The sequence below is a fragment of the Pristiophorus japonicus genome, chromosome 3 (genome assembly GCF_044704955.1).
Source record: "Pristiophorus japonicus isolate sPriJap1 chromosome 3, sPriJap1.hap1, whole genome shotgun sequence".
NCBI lineage: Eukaryota > Metazoa > Chordata > Chondrichthyes > Pristiophoridae > Pristiophorus > Pristiophorus japonicus.
In genome coordinates this window covers 221,410,138-221,435,235 of record NC_091979.1, presented here as the reverse complement: position 1 = coordinate 221,435,235, position 25,098 = coordinate 221,410,138, and the positions used below count along the sequence as shown (strand labels likewise).

General features: G+C 44.2%; 1 protein-coding gene across 1 annotated transcript in view; it reads left to right on the top strand.

Annotated features, from left to right (window-relative positions):
• The window catches only part of hk1 (hexokinase 1), a 154,093-nt gene that overhangs the window by 77,159 nt on the left and 51,836 nt on the right, over positions 1–25,098 (top strand). The window contains exons 6-10 of the mRNA XM_070876301.1: positions 1,158–1,257; positions 2,202–2,385; positions 3,046–3,201; positions 3,883–4,116; positions 9,064–9,368. Of these exons, the coding sequence (XP_070732402.1) occupies positions 1,158–1,257; positions 2,202–2,385; positions 3,046–3,201; positions 3,883–4,116; positions 9,064–9,368 (979 nt within the window). The remainder of the gene's footprint in view (positions 1–1,157; positions 1,258–2,201; positions 2,386–3,045; positions 3,202–3,882; positions 4,117–9,063; positions 9,369–25,098) is intronic.

The following is a 25,098-nucleotide window of genomic DNA, read 5'->3' as shown; positions in this document are numbered from 1 at the left end:
CTTTGCATGGTCGACTGGGCTGGGGGTGCCGTTGTCTTCTCCGTGGCCGGTGCCGAGGTCAATGCCGGGTGGTCCTTCCGGTATTATTATTGGTTGTCGTAGCGGTTTGTTACAACTGAGTGGCTTGCTAGGCCATTTCAGAGGGCAGTTAAGAGTCAACCACATTGCTGTTGTCTGGAGTCCCATATAGACCAGACCAGATAAGAACGACATTTCCTTCCCGAAAGGACATTAGTGAACCAGATGGGTTTTTACGACAATCCGATAGTTTCATGGTCACCATTACTGATAGTAGCTTTTTAACCTCCAGTACTCGTCAGCTTAGCCAGTGAGTATCAGCAGACTATTCTACCACAACGTACCGCAGAAAGAACCTGTCCTCACCAACATCCACATAATGAGTACCACCAGATTGCGTTTGAGAGCTTGTTTTACTCTCCCTAAACTGGGGCATTGGGGCTACTTATCATGGCTGGGATCAACATAGATCAGGGATGGACGGAGGCCTTTCTCCAATCCACTATCGGGCAACAACGGAACCCTCTTAACTGCAAATTACATTTCCCTCATGACTGAGTTATGGAGCCAGTGTAAATATTGGGGGGAATTTTAACCTTAAAAAAAAAATGGATGGGTTGTGTGGGAGATTAAATAGTTAAAAATCTGAATCCCAACTCCAACCCTCCCACTTCCAGTTTTGATGGGGGCAGGTAGCCGACCTATTCCCAGGAGGCAGGTTGGCACTTTAAATTTTGGGCTTTTGGGAACGGGCAGATGAAAAAGGCTGATCAAATGGTTAAAGAGCAGGTAGGCTGGGTGCAATCTCATGGCTGTGAGGAAACATGTTTTAATTCAATTACTCCCCTTCATTATGAATGGGGGCTGCATGACTGGACCACCACTTGGGGATGATTTAGATACATTTGGGCCCTTGAGTCGTGTGCTCAATATTTGAACAGACTCTGAATACTGTCAGTGCTTTGGGTTCTGGCCTGGTTTGGGGTGGGGGGGGTGCACACAGCACATTGGGCGCAGGCGGGCCTCAAAATTGAGGATCGACACCTGATGAGCTTCAGATCTAATTTATCTATAAATTCATTCTTTTCCTGAACTGTCATCAGTGTTTATGGCTGAGAGTTGTTTCCTTTCTTCCCCAGGGCTATGATGTAGATATCATGGCTGTGGTGAATGACACTGTCGGCACCATGATGACATGTGGATTTGATGACCAGCGCTGTGAAGTTGGCCTTATTATAGGTAACGACCTTCAAATTAATACCTTTTTGTCTTTACTAGTGAACAAAGATACTCCTGGTGTGGCAATGAGTAATACACATGAGAAAATCTTAGGTGCGATTCCTGGTCTGACTCCAGCCAGAGGCCTATTTAAGATGCAAAAATTGTGGCCCGATGATGTGACGGAATATTAATGACAAGGCTGGGGGAAGTCTCACACTGTCTGCTGCCCGGCATCAGGAAAATGGTGCGAGGAGATGACTGGAAAGAAGAGGCCAAGATAACGTTAAAAAAAAATCTTTCTCCTTGAAGAGCTTGTGGGCCAGGAGGTGCAGAAATCCTTTGGCCTCCCCAGCCACACCATCTCTGATCACCAGGGAATTTCCCCCTGTCCCCCGGACGCGAGGGAATTTCCACCCCCCCCCCCCCCCGCCAAGGAATTTCTCCCATCTTTGATCGCGAAGAATTTCCCCCCCGATCACGACGAATTTGCCACACCCCCGCTCCATCTCTGATTGCCAGAGAATCCCTACATCCCCAATCGGCAACACATGATCGCCCTAGATACCCTCCTCCCACTGACTGCCGTGAACCATTCCCACGGGTCATCTGCTGCAGCCTCCTGCAACAAAATTCCTGTTCCCGTCCACCGGCCAGTTGTTCGCCGGTACTTCGGAAACTCTTATTTAAATGAGGCCCGGCTGTTCAGGTCAATAAGGCCTCCTAGTCCCTGGGCTCCCGGGTTGCCACCTGTTAACAGACTCACGTGCACCGTTCCCGCTAGTGATTAGGGCTCACGCACAAAGAATAGTGACATGATGGCGTATTGGAGGGCAGTTGGTTCCTGTGTTTCATACCCAGCTAGAGACAGCACTGTGGGGAGCACCGCAACTTGGTACTTTTACTTTTATTTTAAAAATAGTTGTATTTGAGCTGGTAACCATTCTGTCTTGATTGATGTGCAGGTACTGGAACTAATGCTTGTTACATGGAGGAACTGAGGCACATAGACCTGGTGGAAGGTGATGAAGGACGGATGTGCATCAACATAGAATGGGGAGGTTTTGGAGACGATGGCTCACTGGAATCCATTAGGACTGAATTTGATCGGGAAATAGATCGTGGTTCTCTCAATCCGGGAAAACAGCTGTAAGTTCTTAATCTTGCTTATTTGTTTATTAACTGAACTGCTGCTGTGTCAGGGTGGAGCTTTCCGACAGCCAGTATCAGTACACTACCTCCAACTTACCCGGACGTTAATTGCCTGACCTATCGCTAGTAGCATCCTTTCATTGCATGACTAAACAGGTGAAGATGGGATCATGTTAATGAGGAAAAGTTAGCCCCACTTCTGATTTTTGTCTCTTCCAAGGCAATGCAGATCAGGCCTTATTTTGGGACGTCCAGAGGTCGTGAAAGGGACTATATTAAAAAAAATACCAGTCTTTTTATCACCAGACAGGAAATATATTTAGACCCCGGCTGGGCACAGCTTGAGTTAATGCCCTGAAAGTTGCAGGACTCTGGCCACGTGACATTAGGACTAAGGGGGGGGGTGATCATTTTTTTTTTAAATCAGTCACCATTTTAATGCTGGGCTAATTATAGTTTGCAGTTTGCCAGTATTACAAATTTCAGGCATTGGAGTAGACTGAATACCACCAGCACAAAATCAAACGATTTGTCAGCCAGTCACTGTTTCAAGACCAAAGAATTTAGTCAAACTGGTATTCAACCACAGGAGAATTTGGCATTGATTATTGGGATGCGATACATGTGAGCTCATATCTGTATAATTTAACGGTACAGGTTTGAGAAATTGATCAGCGGAATGTATATGGGAGAACTCGTAAGGCTCATTCTCGTAAAGATGGCCAAGGAAGGACTGCTTTTTGAAGGACATATCACACCAGAACTTCTTACCAAAGGCAAATTGGAAACGAAGCACGTATCTGCCATTGAGAAGTAAGTAACACTTTGAGTAATATTAATTCCATAACAGCGCCCTTTCCCAGCACATTCTTAGTTTCAGGCTTAAACAGTGTGGACAACATCAAGTGATGTATTTTTCCAGCTGCCAATTGCCCCTGACTCTTGCTGGGTTACGATTCCACAGGGATTGGATGCTCTCCTCTACTTCACCCAAGTGGCTGTTTTCCCTTCGTAAGCCAAGGCAGAATCTGTGGATCGGTTATTGGTCTGTGGGAGTGAGGTCTCAGCCTGTCCCCTCCTGACATTCAGAGGGATGTTTCCTTTAGCATAAGGTTGATACACTCAACATTAGGCTGATATTCTGAGATCGGGCTGCCAGTGGGAGCCTTTTCCGCTGCCCATGCAGGTTGGGAAATTGCCTGTGGGGTGTGTGATTCTTGATGTGTGCCAGATGAATGAGGCTCACACTGGCAGCATGAAATTGGAGAATGACCCCCTACATACAAGTGTACTGGTGGATGCTAAGGGACTTTTCAAAATTGACTTAAATGGAATTTCTGTCATAAAATGGAACATAAATCTGGGAAGATGTAGCTCCAGCCCATTTAATCCAAAATTTCTGACTAGTGACTGCCCTACTTCCAAACTCGTTCCAGTTGTTGCAACTCTTAACTTGCATCCGAAGTGATTTTATGACCAGTCTTTGTTTTGCAGAACCAAAGGAGGTTTACTGAAAGCCAAGGAGATCCTGTCACGCCTGGGCCTGGAGCCATCAGAGGAGGATTGCATTGCTGTACAGCACGTTTGTACAATTGTTTCTTTCCGCTCAGCCAATTTGTGCGCTGCTGCCCTTGGAGCCATCCTGACTCGACTTAGAGACAACAAAGGAGTAACCCGTCTCCGGACCACGGTGGGAATGGACGGATCGCTGTACAAGATGCACCCACAGTAAGTCATCGCCATCGCATGCCTTCCGTAATTCTAAAGTAGGCCGTCTGTTTTCAATCTGCATAATCCGGTTTCAGGAGAGACCAGTCGTCTGCTTCAAAACTGGACAGTCCAGTTCAGGAGCGATCAGTGGGCAACTTTAAGCAGTTAGCAGAAGTCTGTTTTCCGAGTGATGTATTTTTTTTTTAAAACACTGTATTTAACTGTGAATGGGACAGCTTTATCTTCAAGTGTGCGAGCTCATCCATCTAGCCATTAAGAATGCCTGATTCTAAATCAGATTTTTCTTCTCGGAGCATTCCTCATGGCGTGTAACCCTGATATCCTGCCTACAGTCCTAGGAGGCTCAGATTGTGGCACGATTAAAGGGCAGCAACGGGCTCTTACAACACATTCATGATGGAGCCATCAAATCCTTTTGGCTCAACTCCATTTCTTCAGACTATCAACTTCTAGTGCCTGTAAATGAAACACTTCCTAAATGACAGGCCAACCAGGCCAAAGTAATATGGATGCTCATAACCCTAGAAACCTTTGATCCAACCCACGCAGATACAGCAAACTAATCTCGAGCGGACAGAGAATCTTTATTTTGATGCACCCGTACAAATGCAGCAAAAACAGCCTAGAACAGGGACCTGGGTCAAACCCTGTCCGACAATGATTGGGATTCCATTTGTGAAGCACCTCACACAGTCTTAAACAGTATTGAACTGAAAGAAAGGCAAATCAAACACATCACACCCCTGCCTGGCCACATGGGTAGAAACCCAGAATCACAGCAGAGTGAGTGAAAGACAGCGAAAAGGGGCACACTCCTTCACATTTTCCTGGCCCTGCTCAGAGATCCACTCTAACCGGCACTATGTGTTAGCCCACTGAACCTGACCGACCCTGCACTCTGGGCCTCCCCATTGTGTTCCTCGAGAGTAGCTAATGTAAACTGACAGGTTGCAGCTATCAGCGTAACCTGTTGAGGTGGCAGCAGGAGAAACCGCCTCCCTCAATGTGTATCTATGGAAAACAGCCAAATCCAAGAACACCATGTACTCCCTGAGAATGAGCAAGAGGAAGTTGTTACAAATCTATTTCTTGCTCTTGGACCACTGCCATAAGCTGGTTGGCATGTTAACTGCAACCCCCACAAGTGCCATGCCAAATACCCAAGGGGTGCTGCATGCCACCCAAGCAGGCAATGGGCCGCTGATCCGATACCGCCCATTTTGTGCCACTGCCCAAGACGAATTTCTAGGCGAAGTGCCTTGCCCTCCCTCACTGAATTCTGGTTTTACATCCACTAATCCTGCTCACCCCTGTAATAAGTACTTGTCCAATTGTTTATATTAATGGGTTATTACGCAATTGAATGGCCATTTAACAATATTCAAAAGTAACAGTTATAGTATCGGTCTTCACGGTAGAAGACACTAAAAACATCACAAAAGTGGATAATCAAGGGCTATAGGTAGGGATAAACTTAATTCAATCACTATCACTAATGAAGTAGTACTAGATATAATAATGGGACTAAAGGCGGACAAGACCCCTGGACCTGATGCCTTACAATCTAGGGTCTGTAGTGGCTACAGAGATAGTGAATACATTGGTTGTAATCTACCAAAATTCCCTGGATTCTGGGATGGTCCCAGCAAATTGGAAAGCTGCAAATGTAACGCCACTATTTAAAAAAAAAAGGAGGCAGACAAAAAGCAGGATACTATAGACCAGTTAGCCTAACATCTGTCGTTGGGAAAATGCTGGAGTCCATTATTAAGGAAGCAGTAGCGGGACATTTGGAAAAGCATGATTCAATCAAGCAGAGTCAGCATAGTTTTATGAAAGGGAAATCATGTTTGACAAATTTACTAGAGTTCTTTGAGGATGTAATGAGCAGAGTGGATAAGGGGGAACCAGTGGATGTGGTGTATTTGGATTTCCTGAAGGCATTCGATAAGGTGCCACATAAGAGGTTACTGCACACGATAAAAGCTCACTGGGTTAGGGGTAATATATTAGCATGAATAGAGGATTGGCTAACTAACAGAAAAGAGAGTCGGGATAAATGGGTCATTTTCCAGTTGGCAAACAGTGACTAGTGGGGTGCCGCAGGGATCGGTGCTGGGTCCTCAACTATTTACAATCTATATTAATGACTTGGATGAAGGGACTGAGTGTAATGAGGCGAAGTTTGCTGATGATACAAAGATAGGTGGGAAAGCAATTTGTGAGGAGGACACAAAAAATCTGCAAAGGGATAAGTGAGTGGGCAAAAATTTGGCAGATGGAGTATAATGTTGGAAAATGTGAGGTTATCCACTTTGGCAGAAAAAAATAGAAAAGCACATAATTTAAATGGAGAAAAATTGCAAAATGCTGCAGTACAGAGGGATCTGGGGTCCTTGTGTATGAAACACAAAAAGTTAGTATGCAGGTACAGCAAGTAATCAAGAAGGCAAATGGAATATTGGCCTTTATTGCAAGGGGGATAGAGTATAAATAAAGAGAAGTCCTGCTACAACTGTACAGGGTATTGGTGAGGTCACACCTGGAGTACTGCGTACGGTTTTGTTCTCCATATTTAAGGAAGGATATACTTGCATTGGAGGCTCACCACATTGATTCCGGAGATGAGGGGGTTGACTTTTGAGGATAGGTTGGGCCTATACACATAGGAGTTCAGAAGAATGAGAGATGATCTTATCGAAACATATAAGATAATGAGGGGGCTCGAAAAGGTGGATGCAGAGAGGATATTTCCACTCATAGGGGAAACTAAAACTAGGGGACATAGTCTTAGAATAAGGGGCGGCCCATTTAAAACTGAGTTGAAGATGAATTTTTTCTCTCGAGAGTTGTAAATCTGTGGAATTCTCTGCCCCAGAGAGCTGTGGAGGCTGGGTCATTGAATGAATATATTTAAGGCGGAGATAGACAGATTTTTGAGTGATAAGAGAATACAGGGTTATGGGGAGCGGGCAGGGAAGTGGAGCTGAGTCCATGATCAAATCAGCTATCTTACTGAATGGGCTCGAGGGGCCAAACGACCTCCTACTGCTCCTATTTCTTATGTTCTTATATTATTAACCTGACTCTTGGCAGTTCCACAAAGTTCTGTGCTCTCTGTGCTTGAGTTTTTAAAAAAAAAGATTAACCTCCACACTGTGGTGCTGACAAACTCCAAAACACAGTAACAGTGCTGCTCAGATGTCAGCATTATTATAATAACACTGTTCTAAAGATGTGGAGTTTAAAAGAATCCTGAACGTTAACACTTTCTAGCTCGTTTCTCCTATTGTTTCTTTGTTGTTATTTCTTAGCAATATTCTAGATTTATTCACCTCCCATTTTCTTCCTCTACCAGCACAATCAAGTGGCCATTGTTATTTGAGCTTGCACAATGAGTGTCGGCAAGTTATCCTACCATGAAGGGTATCACAGGGAGGATTAGACATGAGGACTTTCCAGTATGAATCTAGCTAGCTCTAATGGATATTTTCCAACGTTTCAGTATTCATTATCTTCATTATCTCCCTTCGCTCTCTTTCTCTCTTTCCACCTTAATTAGGCACAAGATATAGCGAATGTGATTAAAAGTAACTTGTACTTGCCCCAAAGCAATTTCATCCAATTGATCACACTATATTAATCGAACATAGAGACCTATAGAAAATAGCCATTTTCTCAGCAATCGAGAAGTCACAGATATTAAATAATCTGTCTTAAAATTAATTTAATGCATCTCACATGTTTATAGATACAAAATATAATGTTCTGAACAAAATTCCATTTTACAAAGAGAATGAACAAACATAGGCCTGATCTCAAGAAATGTTACAAACAGACTGATCCATCGGGCTAGAGGGTGGGTTTTATACTAATAATCAATTACTCAAAACGTTTTCACCAATGTTTCTTCAACTGGACCGATTGCTAATAACGAGCTCTTGTTTATGTACTGTGTCTAAATGCAGGACTTTTTATACGGACTGATGCATTCTGGATGTTTTCTATCCTTACTCAAGAGTTTCTGGCTCCCATGTTTGATAAGTGGTAGAACATCAAAACTTAAGATCTCACTTAAGTTTAAACTATTAAGTGAATTTATTTAACAGAAGATGAGCAAGTGGAAAAATAATATATTTACAGTAGAAATCTTTCTGTCTCACTCAAAGAAAACAATGAGAGTGCACGACTTGAATGCTAAACTGTGACTACCTCTCGTATACACTGTGTTACTTTCCTTGTATTTCTTCTCACTGTGGGAGCTATGTCAGTCTGAGCTGTGCCTCCTCGAAATTCCAAACTAACTCAGATTCAAACAATTGAAGCTCCTTAAATATCCCTGAAACAGTTACCAGGACTTCCTGGATCTGAATAACTGTCGGCCACATTGGGAAATAACTGTCCGTCACACACAACAAAGGACAGTCTGTGTTTATTCAAAAATAGCTGGGTTCCTCCCTCACACTGTAAAGAACAAACAAAACTTACAACTTGTGTATCGAGTTAAGCTTGCCAAGAGTCTGACTGTACTCTACAGGACGCAGACTCCCTCTTACTTGAATGATGGTACAGTTCTTTCAATAATAATTGACCCTATCTCTGGTGTTTGTTTCTTTTGGAAACACAAATGAACACACAACTGTTAGCAAGCAGGGCAAAATTTCACTGGTCACACAAGCCGTCATAGTCTCACATGATGACCACAGTTTCGAACAGTTAGTAACAGGAACCCTGGCTGATTATAGCCACCCTGACAGAAATCAGCTAACTCAGCACAGAGCAGGAATTGTGTCAGGGACTGTGTGGTTCGTGAGCACGCTGGCTTTACCAACTGAGGCATCAGGGCAGCTCTAAGCCTGTTTCTTATGTTAGTGGTTGGTAAATTGTTATTAAAATAACATTCCAGTTGAGCGTTGAGAATTCCTATTGTTCAATCTCTTACAGATTTGCCAGGCGCTTCCAGAAAACAGTGAGACGTCTGGTTCCTGACTGTGAGGTCCGATTCCTCCTTTCAGAAAGTGGCAGTGGAAAAGGTGCTGCTATGGTGACTGCTGTGGCCGCGAGGCTTGCATCGCAGTGCAAAGAAATAGACGAAACGCTGGCTTCATTCACACTTACACAAGAGCAGCTGTTTGAGGTGAAGAAAAGGATGAGAACGGAGATGGAGCTGGGGTTACAGAAGAAATCTCATGATGCTGCAACAGTGAAAATGTTACCAACCTTTGTTCGTAGCACCCCAGATGGGACAGGTACCTGAGTTATACCTTAACCTTTATTTTATGTACTTACTCATCATCATAGGCAGTCCCTCGGAGTTGAGGATGACTTGCTTCCACTCTAAAAATGAGTTCTCAGGTGACTGATGAGTCCAATGCCGGACCTACAGTCTCTGTCACAGGTAGGACAAATGGTGGTTGAAGGAACAGGTGGGTGGGGGGCCTGGGTTGCCGTGCGCTCCTTCCGCTGTCGACGCTTGGCTTCAGCTTGCTCTCGGCGAAGAGACTCGAGGTGTTCAGCGCCTTTCCGGATGCTTTTCCTTCACTTTGGGTGGTCTTGGCCCAAGGAATCCCAGGGTCGGTGTAGGTGTTGCATTTTTTTCAAAGAGGCTTACTATAGACTAGACTAAGCACCTTGGGACGTTTACTACAGTTAATGCGCTATATAAATGCAAGTTGTCGGGAGTGGAAGTATTAAATTACCCGTTTGCGGTCTGGGGAGCTGTATTCAACTCCTGATAAGGAGAGCACTAGTCTTGTGTGTCCCAGTCTCGGTTGATATTTGTTTATCTTATCCAAGGTTGGTTAAAATAACAGAGGGAAATCTACCCCTATTCATTTAAAAATTAAATTTACATATATAAGATAACATGAACACGGAAATAAGGGATGGTCTGAAATTGAAAACAAGGGCATACAATGTGGCCAAGACTAGTGGGAGGCCAGGGGATTGGGAAACTTTTAAAAGCCAGCAAAGAACAACTAAGAAAAATGATGGAGAGGGAAGATCGATTATGAAAGTAAACTAGCACGAAATATAAAAACAGATAGTAAGAGTTTCTATAGGTATATAAAAAGGAAAAGAGTGGCAAAAGTAAATGTTGATCCCCTAGAGGATGAGACTGGGGAATTAATAATGGAGAACAGGGAAATGGCAGAGACTTTGAACAAATATTTTGTATCAGTCTTCATGGTAGAAGACACTAAAGGCATCCCAATAGTGGATAATCTAGGGGCAATAGGGAGGGAGGAACTTAATACAATCACTATCACTAATGAAGTAGTACTCGGTAAAATAATGGGACTAAAGGTGGACAAGTCCCCTAGACCTGATGGCTTACATCCTAGGGTCTTAAAATAAGTGGCTACAGAGATAGTGGATGCATTGGTTGTAATCTACCAAAATTCCCTGGATTCTGGGGAGGTCCCAGCGGATTGGAAAACCACAAATGTAACGCCCCTATTTAAAAAAGGAAACGGACACAAAGTGGGAAAATATAGACCAGTTAGCCTAACATCTGTCATTTGGAAAATGCTGGAGTCCATTATTAAGGAAGCAGTAGCGGGACATTTGGAAAAGCATGATTCGCTCAAGCAGAGTCAGCATGGTTTGATGAAAGGGAAATCATGTTTGACAAATTTGCTGGAGTTCTTTGCGGATGTAACGAGCAGGGTGGATAAGGGGGAACCAGTGGATGTGCTGTATTTGGATTTCCAGAAGGCATTCGATAAGGTGCAACATTAAAGATTACTGCGCAAGATAAAAGTTCACGGGGTTGGTAGTAATATATTAGCATAGATAGAGGATTGGCTAACTAACAGAAAAGAGAGTCGGGATAAATGGGTCATTTTCCAGTTGGCAAACAGTGACTAGTGGAGTGCCTCAGGGATCAGTGCTGGGTCCTCAACTGTTTACAATCTATATTAATGACTTGGAGGAAGGGACCAAGTGTAATGTAGCCAAGTTTGCTGATGATACAAAGGTTGGGTGGGAAAGCGAATTGTGAGGAGAACACACAAAATCTGCAAAGGGATATAGACAGGCTAAGTGAGTGGTCAAAAATTTGGCAGATGGACTATAATGTTGGAAAATGTGAGGTTATCCACTTTGGCAGAAAAAAATAGAAAAGCAAATTATAATTTAAATGGAGAAAAATTATAAGTGCTGCAGTACAGAAGGACTTGGGGGTCGTTATGCATGAAACACAAAGTTAATATGCAGGTATAGCAAGTAATCAGGAAGCCAAATGCTACAACTGTGCAGGGTATTGGTGAGGCCACAATTGGAGTACTGCGTACAGTTTTGGTCTCCGTATTTAAGGAAGGATATACTTGCATTGAGGCTGTTCAGAGAAAGTTCACTAGGTTGATTCCGGAGATGAAGGGGTTGACTTATGAAGATAGGTTGAGTAAGTTGGGCCTATACACATTGGAGTTCAGAAGAATGAGAGATGATCTTATCAAAACATATAAGATAATGAGGGGGCTTGACAAGGTGGATGTAGAGAGGATATTTCCACTCAGAGGGGAAACTAAAACTAGGGGACATAGTCTCAGACTAAGGGGCCGCCCATTTAAAACTGAGATTTAAAGCTTTTACCGATATATAAAACGGAAAAGAGTGACTAGAGTAAATGTTGGTCCCTTAGAAGATGAGAAGGGGGATTTAATAATGGGAAATGTGGAAATGGCTGAGACCTTAAATAATTATTTTGCTTCGGTCTTCACAGTGGAAGACACAAAAACCATGCCAAAAATTGCTGGTCATGGGAATGTGGGAAGGGAGGACCTTGAGATAATCACTATCACTAGGGGGATAGTGCTGGACAGGCTAATGGGACTCAAGGTAGACAAGTCCCCTGGTCCTGATGAAATGCATCCCAGGGTATTAAAAGAGATGGCGGAAGTTATAGCAGATACATTCGTTATAATCTACCAAAATTCTCTGGACTCTGGGGAGGTACCAGCGGATTGGAAAGCAGCTAATGTAATGCCTCTGTTTAAAAACAAAAGGGGGCAGACAAAAGGCAAGTAACTATAGGCCGGTTAGTTTAACATCTGTAGTGGGGAAAATTCTTGAAGCTATCATTAAGGAAGAAATAGCGGGACATCTAGATAAGAATAGTGCAATCAAGCAGACGCAACATGGATTCATGAAGGGGAAATCATGTTTAACTAATTTACTGGAATTCTTTGAGGATATAACTAGCATGGTGGATAAAGGTGTACCGATGGATGTGGTGTATTTGGATTTCCAAAAGGCATTCGATAAGGTGCCACACAAAAGGTTACTGCAGAAGATAAAGGTACGCGGAGTCAGAGGAAATGTATTAGCATGGATCGAGAATTGGCTGGCTAACAGAAAGCAGAGAGTCGGGATAAATGGGTCCTTTTCGGGTTGGAAATCGGTGGTTAATGGTGTGCCACAGGGATCAGTGCTGGGACCACAACTGTTTACAATATACATAGATGACCTGGAAGAGGGGACAGAGTGTAGTGTAACAAAATTTGCAGATGACACAAAGATTAGTGGGAAAGCGGGTTGTGTAGAGGACACAGAGAAGCTGCAAAGAGATTTAGATAGGTTAAGCGAATGGGCTAAGATTTGGCAGATGGAATACAATGTCGGAAAATGTGAGGTCATCCACCTTGGAAAAAAATCAGTAAAAGTGAATATTATTTGAATGGGGAGAAATTACAACATGCTGCGATGCAGAGGGACCTGGGGGTCCTTGTGCATGAATCCCAAAAAGTTAGTTTGCAGGTGCAGCAGGTAATCAGGAAGGCGAATGGAATGTTGGCCTTCATTGCGAGAGGGATGGAGTACAAAAGCAGGGAGGTCCTGCTGCAACTGTACAGGGTATTGGTGAGGCCGCACCTGGAGTACTGCGTGCAGTTTTGGTCACCTTACTTAAGGAAGGATATACTAGCCTTGGAGGGGGTACAGAGACGATTCACTAGGCTGATTCCGGAGATGAGAGGGTTACCTTATGATAGATTGAGTAGACTGGGTCTTTACGCGTTGGCGTTCAGAAGGATGAGGGGTGATCTTATAGAAACATTTAAAATAATGAAAGGGATAGACAAGATCGAGGCAGAGAGGTTGTTTCCACTGATCGAGGAGACTAGAACTAGGGGGCACAGCCTCAAAATACGGGGGAGCCAATTTAAAACCGAGTTGAGAAGGAATGTCTTCTCCCAGAGGGTTGTGAATCTGTGGAGTTCTCTGACCAGGGAAGCAGTTGAGACTAGCTCATTGAATGTATTCAAATCACAGATAGATAGATTTTGAACCAATAAGGGAAGTAAGGGTTATGGGGAGCGGGCGGGTAAGTGGAGCTGAGTCCACGGCCAGATCACATGCTCTTGTTGAATGGCGGAGCAGGCTCGAGGGGCTAGATGGCCTACTCCTGTTCCTAATTCTTATGTTCTTATATTATGAGGAGGAATTTTTTCTTTGAGGGTTGTAAATCTATGGAATTCTCTGTTCCAGAGAGCTGTGGAGGCTGGGTCATTGAATCTATTTAAGGCGGAGATAGACAGATTTTTGAGCGATAAGGGAATAAAGGGTTATGCGAGCGGGCAGGGAAGTGGTGCTGAGGCCATGATATTAAATGGCAGAGCTGGCTCCAGGGACCAGGTGGCCTACTGCTGCTCCTATTTCTTATGTTTTTATGGAACACAGAAAAGTGAAATAATTCTCAAAAGAAAAATGACTCCGCTAAACCATAAAGCTACCTATTTTATTTTAGAAATTCTCGTAACAATGTTCTTCTCTGGAGCTGGAGTTCCCAAGCTTGCAGAGTTTAGCTGGGCTTTCCTGCCAATGCTCCTGGGCTCTGAGCAGGATCCACCTCAGTTTGCAGCTTGTAACATTGAGAACGCTGCCATATTTATTCCTGACACAATCTCTCTGGGCTGCAATAAATAAGTAGAGCTGGGAGTTTGTGCAGCTCGATTTTATGTATTCCTGAAATGTCTACTGCTGAAAGAAATAAATAATTAAAGTTGGGCAATGTTGATCCCATCAACATGGGCCCTGCTTTGGGAACATGTCTGAGTAGCGCTAATGGAGGTTTTGGTACTGGGTATGTAAGTGCACTGAATAAACACTACAGTGGCCTGAAATGATGCTGTGGGATCCTAGTGTACAAACACACCACATTCACATGATGGGCCTTCCTCTGCTATGTTAATGCAGTCATTAACACATTTATTTTAAATGGGCAAATGGCACTGTTAAAATAACAAGGAGGATAACTGTAAACTCCCGACTTTATTCATTTCAGCAGTGATCCTGCTCCCTCCGAGCCCCAGCCTTGCTGCCTCCCAGCCCCAGCCCCAGCCTTGCTCCTTCTGAGCCTCAGCCCCAATCTTACTGTTACTTGTCCTTAGATCAAATCTCCCTGTCTCCTGGACTCGAGCCTCATACTCTTTCAGCATTCAGACCTATACAGATCCACCCAAATCCTAGTTATTTCCTTCAGCAATAATAATGCCAGCAATCCACAGCAATAATGAAGAATACAAATAAAAATCTATCCCACCAATAATGTTAATTTACCAATCTGTCCATCTATCTACCTGCATCTATATATCTTATTAAAAATCTTGTGTTCATTCACACCACCTGTCCAATTAAACTACTTTCTGTTACATAGGATATACGGCACAGAAACAGGCCATTTGGCCCAACCAGTCCATGCTGGCGTTTATGCTCCACTTGAGCTTCCTCTCGTCTTTCCTCATCTAAATCCAGCACCATAACCCTCTATTCCCTTCTCCCTCATATGCTTATCTAGCCTCCCCTTAAATGCATCTATACTATTTGCTTCAACCACTCCCTGTGGTAGAGAGTTCCACATTCTCACCACTCTCTGGGTTAAGAAATTTCTTTTGAATTCCTTATTGGAGATCTTATATTGATGGCCTCTAGTTATGCTCTTCCTCACAAGTGGAAACATTCTCTCTCTGTCCATTCTATCAAAACCTTTCAGAATTTTAAACACCTCTATATTAGGTTGCCCCTCCGTCTTTATTCAAGAGAAAAGAGACCCAGCCTGTTCATCCTTTCCTGATATGCATACCCTCGCATTTCTGGTATCATCCTTGTCAATCTTCTCTACACCCTCGTCAGTGCTTCTATATCCTTTTTATAATATGGCAACCAGAACTGTACGCAGTACTCTTAAGTGTGGTCTAACCAAGGTTCGATGCAAATTTAGCATAACTTCCCTACTTTTCAATTCTGTACCTCCAGAAATAAACCCTAGTGCTTGGTTTGCTTTTTTATGGCCTTGCTAACCTGTGTCGCAACTTTTTGTGATTTGTGTATTTGTAATCCGAGATCCCTTTCCCTTCCCTCTAGCCCATCTAGACTCGTGACCTCCCTATTCGTCCTACCAAAATGCAATACCTCATATTTATCTGTGTTGAACTTCATTTGCCAATTATAAGCCCATTCTGCAAGTTTATTAATGTCTTCCTTTAATTTGTTGCAGTCCTCTTCAATATTGACTCGCCCCTAATTTGGTGTTATCCACAAATTTAGAAACTGTTTTTGATTCCAAAGTCTAAATCATTAATATAAATTGTGAACAGCAGTGATCCCAGCACTGATCCTTGTGGAACACCACTCCTCATGTTCTGTCATTGTGAATAGTTACCCTTTACTCCTGCTCTCTGCTTTCTGTCTTGAAGCCATTTAGCTCTTTGTCCTCTGACTTCGCATTCTCTGACCTTGTTCATCAGTCTATTATGGGATACCTTATCGAAGGCCTTTTGAAAATCTACATAAATTACATCTACTGCAATACCATTGTCTACCCACTCTGTTACCTCTTCAAAAAAATCAGTAAGGTTGATCAAGCAAGACATGCTCTTTTGAAATCCATGCTGACTATTCATTATTGTACTTTAGGTTTCTAGATGTTCTTCTATTTTCTCCTTTGTAGGGATTCCATTATTTTTCCTACCACCAATGTGACTGGTCTATAATTCCCTGGACATGTTCTATCCCCCTTCTTAAATATAGGTATTGTGTTCGCTATCCGCCAGTCCTCTGGCACTACACCTTTTTCTATAGAATTATTAAGTATGTGTAGCAATGCCTCTGCTATCTCTTCCCTAGATTCTTTTACATAGAAACAGAGAAAATAGGTGCAGGAGCAGGCCATTCTTCCCCTCGAGCTGCACCACCATTCAATAAGATCATGGCTGAATGCGTGAATGCAATCCATCCGGACCAGGGGTTTTATCCTCTGAGTTTGATTAGTTTATTTAATATACCCCCTTTTTTATTTTAAATGCACTTATCTCATTACTAATCTCATCATCCAATGTCATGTTCACCTGTTCTATCTCCCTGGTAAATACTAAAGCAAAATATTTCTGCCATCTCTCTATCATTACCTGTGGTATTACGCTGATTATCCCTTAATGGCCCAATTCCCAACCCAACATTCCTTTTTTATTGATGTGCCTGTAAAATATTTTACTATTTTTTTTCATGTTCCTTGATAATTTAATTTCATAGTTCCTCTTTACCTTCCTAATTGTTTTTTGACTTCTGTCCTAATCTCTTCATGTTATCCCTTATCATGCACTCCCCTGCTGTCTATGTACTTAATGTCCGCCTCTTTCCTTACCCCCAATTGTTCCCATGTGGCTTTATTCATCCATGGAGTCTCGTTAGTGATTGGTTTGTTCTTTCCTTTTAGCGGAATATATTTTTCCTACACTCTGTTGAACACCATTTTAAATGTTTCCCATTGCTATTCTACATTGTGATTTGCCATTATTGCTACCCATTTTATTTTCCCAAGTTCTATTCTGAGCCCCTCAAAGTCAGCTTTTCTCCAATCTATTACCATGGTTTTCGTCATGGTTATGTCCTTCTCAATTATCATAATGTATTATATTATGGTCACTATTGCCTAGATCTTCCCCTTCTTTTACTTCTCTTCTCTGTTCTGGTTCATTCCCCATTGGATTACTTGATCCAATAGTGAATCCTCCCTTGGGTTTTTTACATCTTGGGTTGGAAAGGAGTCCTGTACACATTGTAGGAACTCCATTCCCTTATCCCCTTTACCTATCTCTCCTGTCCAATTAGTATCAGGGTAGTTGAAATCCCCCATGATTATTATTCTATGTTTTTTTACACATTTCCCTAATTTGTCTGCATATTTCTTCCTCCACCAACCTTCCACTATTAGGTGGTCTATAGACTACGCCTATTCGTGTGATTGATCCTTTATTATCTTTTTATCTCTTATCCATATGGATTCTATTTTTGATTTGCTGATAGCTGCTTCACTTTTTTCTGCCACCATTGTTATCCCTGATAAGTACAGCTACTCCACCTCCCCTTTTTCTCCTCTCTATCTTTTCTAAATGTTATATCCTGCAATATTTAATTCCCAGTCCTGTTGTCACACTACTATTTCAGCACTTAACGGTAAAGGAGGGGGGTGGGGTAGCCCTGATAATAAAGGATGACATAAGGAGAGTAGAAAGGATCTTGGCTTGCAAGATCAGGAAGTAGAATCAGTATGGGTGGAGATAAGGAATAACAAAGGGCAGGAAACAGTGGTGGGTGTAGTATATAGGCCCCCTAACAGTAGCTATACCATTGGACAGAATATTAATCAAGAAATAGTAGGAGCTTATAACAAAGCAAAATGCAGTAATCGTGGGGGACTTTAATCTTCATATAGACTGGACAAATCAAATTGGTAAAGGTATTCTGGAGGACGAGTTCATGGAATGCATTTGGTACAGTTTCCTAGAACAATATGTCCTGGAACCAACCAGGGAACAGGCTATTTTAGATCTTGTATTGTGTAATGAGACGGGGTTAATTAGCAATCTCATAGTAAAGAATCCTCTGGGACAGAGTGATCATAATATGATAGAGTTTCACATTACATTTGAGAGTGACTTTTTTTAAGTCCGAAACTAGAGTCCTAAACTTAAATAAAGCCAATTACATCGGTATGAAGGGCGTGTTGGCTAAGGTAGATTGGAAAAATAGATTAAAAGATATGGCAATAGATAAGCAGTGGCTAGCATTTAAAGAAATATTTCATAATTCTCAACAAAAATACATTCCATTGAGAAACAAAAACTCTAGGAAAAATGATCCATCCGTGGCTAACTAAAGAAGTTAAGGATAGTATTAGATTAAAAGAAGAAGCTTATAATGTTGCGAAGAATAGAAATAAGCCTGAGGATTGGGAGAGTTTCAGAAACCAGCAAAGGGTGACCAAGAAATTGATAAAAAGGGAAAAAATAGACAGAGAAAACTAGCAAGAAATATAAAAACAGATTGTAAGGGCTGGATTTTAGGCTTTTCTGTTTTCGGGGCGAAAACAGAGGCGGGGCGGGAAAGTTACCGGCCTGGAATAGGTTGCGTTGTACAACTTTCGAGGCGCAAAAATGGGAAACTCGCGAATTAAAGTGCCGAGCTGTGTGCGCTCCAAGAGAGGCCTTGTTGTGGGGGGAACCCACAAAAACATTCCCAAAACATTGCCCACACCACCACAACACACATCACTTTTTTAAAAAAAAAATAATTAAAAGAACAAACACTCGCACTTACCTTTACAGCACTTTACCTTCCTCACCGCCGGCATCATGGCTGGACCACTATGGTTTACCAGGCAGTCATTATGAGTCGCGATTCCAGGCGTACAGGTCGGGTTCGAGTCAAAACTTGGACGGTGTCGCACCGAGCAGCGTTGCACAACCGGCACAGCTCTTCCCGGCGGTGCTGCTAAGCGCTGTCGCAAAACCCGGCCCGAAGCTCCCAACAAGACTCAGGAGACCATGCCGCCCCATTTCACGCTGCAAAGGACCAGAAAATCCAGCCCATGGGAGTTTCTACAAGTGTGTAAAAAGGAAGAGAGTAGCAAAAGTAAACATTGGTCCCTTAGAGACTTAACCAGGAGAAATTATTATGGGGAATAAGGAAATGCCAGAAACGTTAAACAAATATTTTGTATCTCTGTTCACAGTCGAAGACGCAAAAAGCATACCTAAAATGGTGGGGAACCAAAGGTCGAATGAGGGCAAGGAACTTAATGTAATCAATATAAGTAGATAAAAAGTACTAGAGAAACTAATGGGACTAAAAGCCGACAAATCCCCTGGACCAGGGGGCCTACATCCGAGGGTTCTAAATGAAGTGGCTGCAGAGATCGTGGGTGCATTGGTTTTGATCTTTCAAAATTTCCTAGATTCTAGGAAAGTAGCAAATGTAACACCGCGATTCAAGAAAGGAGGGAGAGAGAAAACGGGGAGCTACAGGCCAGTTAGCCTGACATCAGTCGTCAGGAAAATGCTGGAATTCATTGTTAAGGAAGTGGTATCAGGGCACTTAGATTAGGCACAGCCAACATGGTTTTATGAAAGTGAAATCGTGTTTGACAAATTTATTAGAGTTTTTTGAAGATGTAACTAGCAGGGTAGATAAAGGGGAGCCAGTAGATGTAGTACACTTGGATTTCCAAAAGGCATTTGATAAAATGCCACATAAAAGGTTATTACACAAGATAAGGGTCATGGAATTGGTGGTAATGTATTAGCATGGATAGAGGGTTAGTTAACAGTCAGAAAACAGAGAGTAGTGATAAACAGGTCTTTTTCAGGTCGGCGGGCTTTAACTAGTGGGGTGCCGCAAGTATTAGTGCTGGGGCCTCAGCTATTTACAACCTATATTAATGACTTAGATGAAGGCACTGAGTGTAATGTATCCAAGTTTGCTGATACTAATCTAGGTGGGACAGTAAGCTGTGAGGAGAACACAAAACGTCTGCAAAGAATATAGATAAGACTAAGTGAGTGGACGGTAAGGTGGCAGATGGAGTATAATGTGGGGAAATGCGAGACTATTCACTTTGATAGGAAGAATAGAAAAACAGAATATTTTTTAAATGGTGAGAAACTTTAAAATGTTGGTGCTCGGAGAGATTTGGGTATCCTCGTGCAAGAAACACCGAGAGTTAGCATGCAGGCACAGCAAGCAATTAGGAAAGCAAATGGCATGTTGGCCTTTATTGCAAGAGGGTTGGAGTATAAGATTAAGGAAGTCTTGATACAATGGTACAGGGCTCTGGTGAGACCACACCTGGAGTACTGTGTACAGTTTTTGTCTCCTTATCTAAGGAAGGAGATACTTGCCTTGGAGGCAGTACAATGGAGGTTCACAAGATTGATTCCTGGGATGAGTATAGAATGGGCCTATACTCTCTGGAGTTTAGAAGAATGAGAGGGTGATCTCATTGAAACAGACAAGATTCTGATGGGGATTGACAGGGTAGATACTGAGAGGTTGTTTCCCCTGGCTGGAGTGTCTAGAACTAGGGGGAACAGTCTCAGGATAAGGGGTCGGCCATTTAAGACAGAGATGAGGTGGATTTTCTTCACTCAGAGTTGTGAATCTTTGGAATTCTCTGCCCCAGAGTGCTGTAGATGCTGAGTCTGAAATATATTCAAAGCTGAGATGGATAGATTTTTGGAATATAGGGGAAAAAAGGAATATAGAGATCGGGTGGGAAAATGGAGTTAAGGACGACGATTAGCCATGATCTTATTGAATGGCGTAGCGGGCTCGAGTTGTTGTAGGGCCTACTCCTGGCCCTATTTCTTATGTTCTTCTGTTCTTAAATTGGCTGTGCAAACATTATAACTATCAGACTTAGACTCAGAACCAAACAGATGGTTTGCTTAAATGCTGGCTACAGAAAATAGGTAAATGAACAGTGGTCATCATCATAGGCAGTCCCTCGAAATCAAAGAAGACTTGCTTCTACACCTAAAGTGAATTCTTTGGTGGCTGAACAGTCCAATACGAGAGTCACAGAACCTGTCACAGGTGGGACAGATATTCGTCAGGTGAAGGGGTGGGTGGGACTGATTTGCCACAGGCTCCTTCCGCTGCCTGCACCTGACCTCTTCACGCTCGCAGGGTTGAGATTCGAGGAGCTCAGCGCCCTCCCGGATGCACTTTCTCCACCGAGGGCGGTCTTCGGCCAGGAATCCCCCAGGTGTCAGTGGTGATGTCACACTTCACCAGGGAGGCTTTGAGGGTGTCCTTGTAACATTTCCGCTGCCCACCTTTGGCTCGTTTGCCAAGAAGGAGCTCCGCATAGAGCAATTGTTTAGGGAGTCTCGCATCTGGCATGCGGACTATGTGGCCTGCCCAGCGGAGCTGATCAAGTGTGGTTAGTGCTTCAATGCTGGGGATGTTAGCCTGGACGAGGACACTGATGTTGGTGCGTCAGTCCTCCCAGGGGATTTGCAAGATCTTGCGGAGACATCGTTGGTGATCTATCTCCAGTGACTTGATGTGTCCTCTGTACATCGTTCATGCAGGAGGGCGGATTTTACCAGAGTTTGGTGGTGGGTTTGAGGGCCTGGTCTTCGAACACTCTCTTCCTCAGGCGGCCAAAGGCTGCACTGGAGGCGGTGTCGAATCTCTGCATCAATGTCTACCTTTGTTGACAAGAGGCTCCCAAGGTATGGGAAGTGGTCCACGTTGTCGAGGGCCACGCCCTGAATCTTGATGACTGTGGGGCAGTGCTGTGCGTTGAGGACAGGCTGATGAAGGACCTTTGTCTTACGGATGTTAAGCATGAGACCCATGCTTTCATATGCCTCGGTGAATACATCGACTATATCCTGGAGTTCAGCCTCAGAATGTGAGCAGACGCAGTCTTTGTTCGCGAACTACAGTTCAACGACAGAGGTTTGGGTGATCTCGGACCTGGCCTTGAGGCAGCATAGGTTAAACAGCTTCCCACTGGTTCTGTAGTTTAGTTCCACTTCAGCGGGGAGCTTGTTGACTGTGAGGTGGAGCATGGCAGCGAGGAAGATTGAGAAGAGGGTTGGGGCGATGACACAGCCCTGTTGGACCCCAGTCTGGATGTGGAATAAGTCTGTAATGGATCCGTTGGTAAGGATCACGGCCTGCATGTCGTCGTGGAGCAGGCGAAGGATGTTGACAAACTTTTGGGGACATCCAAAACGGAGGAGGACGTTCCATAGACCCTCATGGATGACAGTGTCAAAGGCCTTTGTAAGGTCGAAAAAGGCCATGTATAAGGGCTGGCGCTGCTCCCTGCATTTTTCCTACAGCTGTTGTGCTGCAAAGATCATGTCCGTTGTACCCTGTAAGGGACGAAATCCGCACTGTAACTCCGGGAGGAGCTCCTCAGCCACAGCGAGAAGACAGTTGATGAGAACTCCAGCGACAACTTTCCCAGTGGCTGATAGCAGGGAGATTCCCCTGTAGTTGCCGTAGTTGGATTTGTTCCCCTTTTTTAAAAATGGTCACAATCACTGCATCTCTGAAATCTCCCAGCATGCTCTCCTCCCTCCAAATGAGAGAGATGAGGTCATGTAACCACGCCAACAGCGCCTCTCCGTCATACTTTAGCGCTTCAGCAGGAATTCCATCCGCACCCGTAGCCTTGTTATTCTTAAGTTGTTTTATGGCTTTGCCTCCCTCGTGCAGCATTGGGGTTTCACTGAACTGGTGGCGGGTTGTATGCTGCGGGATGGAGTCGAGAACATTCGAGTCAAAGGTAGAGTCTTGGTTGAGGAGATCTTCAAAGTGCTCCTTTGATCGGGCCCTGACAGCCTCGGTGTCCTTGATGAGTGTTTCCCTGTTCGTGGCCAGGAGTGGGGTGGGGCCTTGGGAGTTTGGACTGTAGGTGGCCTTGACTGCAATGAAGAATCCTCGCGTGTCGTGGCTGTCGGCCAGTTCTATCACCTGCCCTTTCTACATCCACCACCTGTTCTTTAGGTCCCGGGTTTTTTGTTGCACCTTTGCCTTGAGCCGTCTGTAATGTTGCTTTATAGCTCCCGAGTTGGGTTGTTGCATGAGGCTCAGAAATGCTCTGCGCTTACGATCTATTAGCTCTTGGATCTCCTGATCGTTTTCATCAAACCAGTCCTGTTTCTGGTTTTCTGGTCGAGTAACCAAGTGTCTCTTCACAGGCACTGGTTATGGAGGCCTGGAGGGCAGACCAAGTGCTGTGGGCATTGAGCATCTCAGGGTCATCAAGGCACGCCAGAATGGTTGTGAGGTGCTGGCTGTATAGGGCTCTCTTAGCTGGGTCTTTAAGTGCCCCTGTATTTACTTTTTTGCGGCACAACTTTTGCTATCCCCTCTGCTTTGGGGCAATGTTAATGTCGATGATGGATCGGATTAGGCGATGGTCCATCCAGCAGTCGTCGGCTCCTGTCATGGCGTGGGTGATGCGCACATCCTTGCGATCCCTGGCTTGGATGATGACATAGTCGAGCAGGTGCCAGTGTTTGGTGCGAGGGTGTTGCCACGATGCCTTGTATTTGTCCCTCTGGCAGAACAGGGTGTTGGTGATGAGGAGTTCGTGTTCTAGACATTTTGTCAGGAGTAGGGTGCCGTTAGAGTTGGATTTCCCTGCCCCCTCTCTGCCAATCACTCCTCCCCAGAGGACTGTGTCTTTGCCTGGCATTAACGTCACCCAGGAGGATCAATTTGTTGTCCGTGGGGACGCGGGACAGGGATGTCTCGAGGTCGGAATAAAAACCCTCTTTAGCCTCATTCGTTCCATCGAGTGTTGGGGCGTACACACTGAACACTGTGGCGCATTGGTTCCGGGATAGAGTAAGGCGAAGGGTCATGAGGCGTTCGTTAACCCCGCAGGGGGAGTCTTTCAGGGGGCTGACCAGTTCATTTTTGACAGCGAAGCTGACTCCATGAAGGCTGCGTTCTTCCTCTGGTTTTCCTTTCCAGAAAAATGTATAACCGCCACCATGTTCATTGAGCTGGCCTTCCCCTGCCTGCCGGGTCTCGCTTAGGGCAGCGATGTCGATGTCAAACCGTCTTAAGTTCCCGGGTAACTATGGCGGTGCGGCGTTCAGGCCTGTCACTGTTGGAGTTGTCCATTAGGGTCCTGACGTTCCAGGTCCTGACGTTCCAGGTCCCGAGCTTCATATTAGATGAGTGGAAGATGCCTGTGCGCGAGTTCTTTTAGCGTGTGGTGGTCGTTGCACACCGACTACCACACAGACTTAGCCGAGCAAGGTCTTGGTCCAGTGTCAAGGGGGTCCAAGACGACTGGAGACCAGGCACTGCTGTATGAGCCTAGTTGCCTACGGCGAGATGTTGGCCACAAGCTCAGTGGTGAGTTTAACATCTCATTGGAAAAATGGCACCTCCAGCAATGCGACATTTCCTCAGTGAACTTGTCAGCCTGGATAATGTGCAGAAGTTCTTAGTGGGGTCTGAGCTTTGGTTTTCTCAGAGGTGAGTACAGCCAATTGAGCCAAGTTGATGCATTAAATAGGGGTTTTCAAAATTCTTGAGGAGGTAAATAGTAACTGCTTGGTGAATCAATAACAAGCGATCACAGAATCAGGATTATCACTTGGTGAATGAAGGAAGAAGTTAGAACTTTTTCCACACACAATAAAGAAAACTTGCATTTAGACAGTGCCTTTCATAACCTCAGGTCATCTCAAGGCACTTTACAACCAATGAAGTACTTTTGAAATGTAGTCACTGTTGTATTGTAGGAAACACAGCAACCAGTTTCTGCAGAGCAATGTCCCACAAACCGGAATGAAATAAATGATCTGTTTTAGGTGTTGGTTGAGAGATACATTTGGTCAGTATTAGAACATGACTGGGCCGAAATTGCCCACCACTGGAAAGGGGGCGCACCCAGCCAGTTTCTCGTGTTTTTACCGGTGCGGTGGATATGGTGGCCTCTTGAGCGAAAATCCGCTCTTTGTTTTTTTTTCCGGAAGCTGGTCATAATGGGGGCGGAAGTGTGGCGGTGAGCACACTAGAGGGACGGAAGTTGGAGGCAGGAGGAGTGGCCGCCACTGTCACTCACCAGCACAGTGCTGATGATATCATGGCGTCGCGTCACCACAGCTCTCTCCTTCATTTAAAGAGGGGAGCCTGCGTGATTGTTTAAGTTCGGTCCAC